This window comes from Orcinus orca, chromosome X (assembly GCF_937001465.1).
Source record: "Orcinus orca chromosome X, mOrcOrc1.1, whole genome shotgun sequence".
Taxonomy (NCBI): Eukaryota; Metazoa; Chordata; class Mammalia; order Artiodactyla; family Delphinidae; genus Orcinus; species Orcinus orca.
The window spans coordinates 46,495,128-46,502,005 of NC_064580.1; the positions used below are offsets into that span (position 1 = coordinate 46,495,128).

General features: G+C 36.7%; 1 protein-coding gene across 1 annotated transcript; it reads right to left on the minus strand.

Moving 5' to 3' along the window:
• Nucleotides 1-303: 303 nt before the first annotated feature.
• On the minus strand, nt 304-604 carry LOC101283210 (non-histone chromosomal protein HMG-17-like). Its single transcript, XM_033417453.2, has one exon. It carries the CDS (start codon nt 574-576, stop codon nt 304-306), a length of 273 nt encoding a protein of 90 aa, XP_033273344.1. The 5' UTR covers nt 577-604.
• Nucleotides 605-6,878: the final 6,274 nt, after the last annotated feature.

Consider the following 6,878-nt stretch of genomic DNA (forward strand, 5'->3'; position numbering starts at 1 on the left):
TTTGTGCCAACATGGCTAATGTGTGTCAACATCAAGGAATCCCTCCTTCCTGGGAACCAAGAGGAAGTGTTTCAAAACTGGACAGGAAAGGTGTTTTTTCCCCCACATCAATCCAGCTTCAGAAATATTCTATTAGTGACATGTGCCCTTCCCAAAAAAAACAGCAATTAAATGTTCTGTGTGCTAACAACATAGCTTTAAAAAAAGTAAAACAAAATTCTGAATTTTTATAAAACTTGATAAAAAAATAGTATTTCAAACTACTGTCACCAGAAGTACACAGTTATCAAAAATGCACACACTTCACTTGGCATCTCCAGCACCTTCAGCTTTCTGTACCTGGTCTGTTATGACATTTCTACTTTTTGCAGGGTTATTCCCATCCTTGTCAGCATCAACTTTCCCCTTTTTCCCTTTGGGTACCTTCTCTCCCTTCTTTGCAGGGGCCTTTTTAAGCTTGGGCTCTGGCTTTGGAGGAGCAGGTTTAGCAGATAACCTTGCAGATCTTCTCTGTGGTTTGTCCTTCACCTTGGCTTTATCTCCTTTAGCATCCCCTTCAGCATTTCTCTTGGGCATGGTCGCAACGACAGTCAGATGTAGGCAATGAACACAGGAATACAGTGGTGCATGGGCTTTGGACGGTCCAGGGATCGCTCTTGTCTCTTTTTTGCACTGCTCCTGGCTAGATTTTCTTTCTTTTTCTTGCCTAACTGCTGTGGCTAAGACATTTAATAATATGCTGAATAAAAGTGGTAAGAGTGGGCATCCTTGTCTTGCACCTGACCTTAGAGGGAAAGCTTTCCTTTTCACCAATGGGTATGATATTAACTGTGGGTTTATAATATACGGTCTTTGTTATATTGAGGTATGTTCCCTCTATACTCACTTTGTGGAGAGTTTTTATCATGAATGGATGTTGAATTTTGTCAAAAGCTTTTTCTGCATCTATTAAGATATTCATGTGAGTTTTATCTTTTGTTTTGTTAATGTGGTGTATTACACTGATCTACTGATGTTAAACCATTTTTACATCCCTGAAATAAATCTCACTTGATCATGGTATATGATCCTTTTAATGTATTGTTGAATTCATTTTGCTAATATTTTGTTGAGGTTTTTTGCTTCTGTGTTCATCTGGGATATTGGCGTATAATTTTCTTTCTTAATAGTGTCTTTGTCTGATTTGGTATCAGGGTAATGCTGACCTAATAAAATGAGTTTGGAAGTGTTTCTTCCTCTTCAATTTTTTGGAATAATCTGAGAAGGATGGATGTTAACTCTTCTTTAAATATTTTGTAGAATTCACCTGTAAGCCATCTGGGTTTTTTTGGAGCTTTTGGGGTTTTTTGAAGTTTTTTGATTACTGATTCAATTTCCTTGCTAGTAATTGTGCTTTTCAGATTTTCTCTTTCTTCACGATTCATTCTTAGAAGATAGTATGTTTCTAGAAATTTATCCATTTCTGCTAGGTTGTCTAATTTCTTGGCATATAATTTTTCACAGTATTCTTTTATGATCTTTTGTATTTCTGTGGTGTTGGTGGTAATTTCTTTTCTTTCATTTCTGATATTATTGGTTTGGGCTCTTTTTTTTCTTGATGAGTCTGTCTACAAGTTTGTCAATTTTTTTTAAACAGAGAAAACCACTTTTAACTTCTAATTTAAAAAAAAATTTCTCTTGCTGCTAGTTCCTTCCCCTCAGCCTGAAAACATGTTTAACTCCTCTCCCATTTCTCATCCTTCAGTTAGTGGTATTATATTTTTTATCTTATTATCTTTTATTCAGGCAAGGTAGACAGTAGAGAATCATCTTTGAGTCTTCACTTTTATCAATTCATCATAAAATTCTACTGACAATATCATTCTACTTACTTGTGCCAGGCACATTTCTAAGTACATAAGCTGTGTTTTCCCAATCAGTCCTTCACTACACTGCATTATTCTTGTTTTACATGTAAGAAAACAGAAACTTTGAGGTTCACAGCTAAGTGATGAAGTCAGAATTTGAACTCAAGCCTGTTTATTTCCAAAACTGTGTCTTGATGTCTTTTCAATTTGTCCTCTCCTGTCTTTTTCCACTGCTGTTGCTCTTGCTCACATCATCACAATGGAAGCTCTGTTAGCCAATCCCCAATTAGTCAAATCACCTCATTAACAATACTTTCCAATCCTCTTTCACACTCATCATTGGAGACTAGTAGGAGATTGTCTGGTACATTGAACTTTCCTGGTCCCAACAATTTAGTTGTATGTTTTTACCAAGAAACAGTTGTATTTTTTCCACAAGCCAGTCAATGCAGTTGTACTTTTCATTATGTTATAGTATTTAATTAAATATTATGTAAACCAATGAAACCTGAGTGTGTAAGAGAGCTGTTCCTATGAAAACTAAGTTGTAATTCTTTGGAAGACTTGGTGAGAGTGAGTGGCTGAAAATATTATAATTCAAATAAGTATGAGAAAGGTGAAGCAAACATAATTGGGAAAAGTTCATAAACATGTCTTTAAGATTCTGCACTTGATTGCTCTTTGTTGCAATTTAAAGAAATAGAAATATGAGTGTGGCTCATGCAAGAAAAATGGTACAATTCCAATTAGCAGACTTATACTCAGAGGAAGGGCCTTGGCACTGTATTATACAATTGCTGGATGAGTGTACTCATATATGTCTCAGGTTAAAACTATAATCTCTAAGGTAAATGTATATATCTTTTCTTAATTCCTTGCTTGTTAAAGCAAATGACTGATCAAATTCAGTCCCTGATTTCATTGAATGAGAGGTCTTCCACCTTATCTTCCATTATTTTCCAAATAGTAACAGTACCTTTTATCTGATCCCCTAATCTTTAGCCATCATTTTCTCCATTCAGTTAACAAATACTTTTAGGAGCCTACTAATTTCCAGCATTACCTTCTTAAAACTCAGATCTAAACCTCTCGCTCCTTTACTCACAATAACTCAGTGCCTTTCCATGGTCTACAGAAGGAAGCTAAAATTACTTAGGAGAATACTAAAGACCCACAAGGATCCGATTTCCACCCCTCATTTTAAAATAACTATTTTATTTTTATTTATATTTTATTGCAGTATAGTTGCTTTATGTATACATCTATCCCCCTTTCTTGGATTTGCTTCTCATTTAGGTCACCACAGAGCACTGAGTAGAGTTCCCTGTGCTATACAGTAGGTTCTCATTAGTTATCTATTTTATACATAGTATCAATAGTGTATATATGTCAATCCCAATCTCTCAATTCATCCCACCCACCCCAAAAGGATCATACAAATTTGTCAATTTTTTTTATCTTGAAGATAAAACTTCAAGATAAAAGTTAAAGATAAAAGAGGTGGTTGACGAACCACCTCTTAGTTTCATTGATCTTTTCTATTTTTTGTCTCTATTTAATTTATTTTCACTCTCATGTTTATTATTTCCTTCCTTCTAATTTTGGTCTTTACTTGTTTTTCTTTTTCTAGTTCTTTCTTTCTTTCTTTATTTATTTTTGCGGTACAGGGGCCTCTCACTGTGGTGGCCTCTCCCATTTTGGAGCACAGGCTCTGGACGCGCAGGCTCAGTGGCCATGGCTCACGGGCCCAGCCACTCTGCGGCATGTGGGATCTTCCCAGACCGGGGCACGAACCCGTGTCCCCTGCATCGGCAGGCAGACTCTCAACCACTGCGCCACCAGGGAAGTCCCTCTAGTTCTTTTAAATGTACATTTAGGTTGATTATTTGAGATTTTTCTTGTTTCTTGAGAAACAAGAAAATAGACCAATAGACATCTATTGGTTTGAACTTCTCTTTTAGAACTGCTTTTGCTGCATCCCATAGATTTTGGATTGTGGTGTTTCCCTTTTCATTTGTGTCAAGTTATCTTTTATTTCCTCTTTGAGTTCTTCATTGACATATTAATTGTTTAGTAGCATGTTGTTTAGTCTCCACATGTTTGTGTTTTTTGCAGTTTTCTTCTTGTAGTTGATTTCTAGTTTCATACATTTGTGTTGGAAAAGATGCTTGATATGATTTCAATCTTCTTAAATTTATTGAGACCTGTTTTGTGGCCTAGCATGGGATATATCCTGGAGAATGCTCCGTGTACAGTTGAAAAGAATGTGTATTCTGCAGCTTTTGGATAGAATGTTCTCTATATATCTATAAGTCCATCTGGTCTGCTGTGTCGTTCAAGGCCAGTGTTTCCTTATTGTTTTCCTGTCTCAGTGATGTCTCCATTGATGTAAGTGGAGTATTAAAGTCCCCTACTACTATTGTATTGTATTATCTTATTTCTGTTAATATTTGTTTTATATATTTAGGTGCTCTAATATTGGGTGCATAAATGTTTACAAATATTAAATCCTCTTGTTGGGTCAACCCCTTTACCATTATGTAACACCCTTCTTTGTCTTTTGTTACAGTCTTGTTTCAAAGTTTATTTTGTCTGATATGAGTACTGCTAACCCAGCTTTATTTTCCATTTGCATGGAATATCTGTTTCCATCCCTCCACTTTCAATGAATGTGTGCCTGAGGTGGGCCCTTGTAGGCAGCACATAGATGGGTCTTTTTTTATCTGTTCAGCTATGCTGTGTCTTTTGATTGGAGCATTTAGTCCATTTACATTTAAAGTAATTATTGATATGTATGTACTTATTGCCATTTTGTTAATTGTTTTCTGGGGGTGAGAGGCATTTGTCATTATTTTTTATTCCTGTCTTTCTCTTTTGGTTTCTTACTTTGTGGTTTCATAGACTCCTTTAGTGTTATGTTCGGGTTCCTTTCTCTTTACTTTTTGTGTATTCATTGTAGGTTTTTGGTTCATGGTTATTGTGAAGTTCATGTATATTGACATGTATATATGGCTATTTATTTTAAGCTTATAGTCTCTTAAATTTAAAGGCATTCTAAAAGTATTATATTTTTACTCCCCCCTCTCTAACGTTTTATATTTTTGATATCATATTTTACATCTTTTTATTTTGTGGCTCCCTTAACTACTTATTATTGTTATGGTCAACTGTACTACTTTTGGTTTTTAACCTTTGTGCTGGCTTTTAAAGTAGTTGATCCACTGCCTTTACCATATATTTGCCTGCACCAGTGAGATTTTTCCATTCATATATCTTATTATTTTTAGTTGTGACCTTTTCTTTTATTCTTAAAGAAGACCTTCTAACATTTCTTGTAAGGCTGGTTTAGTGGTGATCTCCTTTAGTTTTTGCTTGTCAGGGAAACTCTTTATCTCTCCTTCAATTCTGAATGATAACCTTGCCAGATAGAGTATTCTACGATGTATGTATTTTTTCTTTCTTTCTTTCAGCACTTTAAATATATCCTGCCACTCCCTTCCAGCCTGTAAAGTTTCTGCTGCAAAATTAGCTGATACTCTTATGGGGTTCCTCTTGTGTGTGGTTAGTTGTTTTCCTTTTGCTGCCTTTAAGATTCTCCTTATATCTTTAACTTTTACCACTTTAATTATAATGTGTCTTGGTGTGGATCTCTTTGGGTTCACTGTTCTTCTATGGGACTCTCTGTTCTTCATGTATCTGGATGTCTATTTTCTTCCCCAGGTTAGGGAATTTTTCAGCCATTATTTCTTCAAATAAATTTTCTATTCCTTTCTCTCTCTCTTCTCCTGCTGGGACCCCTATAATGTGAATGTTAGAATGCTTGCTGTTGTTCCAGACGTCCTTTAAACTCTCCTCATTTAAAAAAATTCTTTCTCTTTTTTGCTTTTCTGATTGAGTGATTTTCACTATTCTATCTTCCATATCACTTGTTCATTCTTCTGCATTATCTAATCTGCTGTTTATTCCTAGTTTGTTTTTAAAATTTTAGTTGTAGTCTTCAGTTCTGATTGCTTCTTTCTTACATTTTCTAAGTCTTTGAGGAAGTTCTCACTGGGTTCTTCTCCTAAGTTCAGTCTGTAAACTTATGACTGTTTCTTTGAACTCTTTATCAGGTAAAGTACTTATCTCCATTTCATTAGGTTTTTTTTTCTGGGTATTTTATTTTGATCTTTTTTGGGGAACATAGTCCTCTCTCTCTTTGTTTTGTCTGACTTTCAATTTTTGCCTCTATGAATTAGGCAAAAGAGATATCTCCCCTGGTCTTGAAGGAATGGCCTTGTTTGGGAGTGGCTCCTGTGTAGACTGCTTGAACCAGGTAGCTTTGGCAGGCCAGCTTGAGTTGGATCTGGCACAGTTTGGGGGAAGTTCCTGGGGAGTACTCCACCCAAAGCCACCTTGGTGGGGAAGCTGGGGCAGGAGTGGGCCTGGGCTGGAGGCAACCCCTGGGGAACACAGAGCCTGAGGCTACTTTGGCTCAGTGGATGGGGCTGGAGTGGGCAAGTGATGGTGGGAGACCCAAGGGCCTCTATAATGGCACTTGCCAGTGCCTCTGACCCTGGAAGTGCTCCAGGAGTTCCCTGCCTATTTGACAGATGGCCTAAGGTTAGTAAATGGATTTCCTTCCGCTATTGCCTAGCTGTCTTTTAAACTGCTGTTTTTTCACTGTATCCCAGGGCAGGTGAGTCTGCATTTGGCTCCTAATAAATATCCTTTCCCAGATTGCTGAGTCAAGGGTTGTGTTCCCATGAATACCGGGTCTTCATCTCTCCTACCCATTTCTGTGTGGTCCGTTTATGTGCAGTAACTGTTCATTCAGCCCTCAGGTCTTCTTCAAGAGGAATTGCTCTATATGTAGGTATATATTCAGTGTGTCCATGGGAGGACGTGAACTCAGTGTCTTCCTATGCCACCATCTTGGACGCCCCTCCTATAATTGTATTTATTCTAGTCTTCTCTCTTTTCTATTTCTTAGTCTCGTTAGGGGTTTGTCAATTATGTTTTTCTTTCAGAAAAACTATTAATTTTATCCAT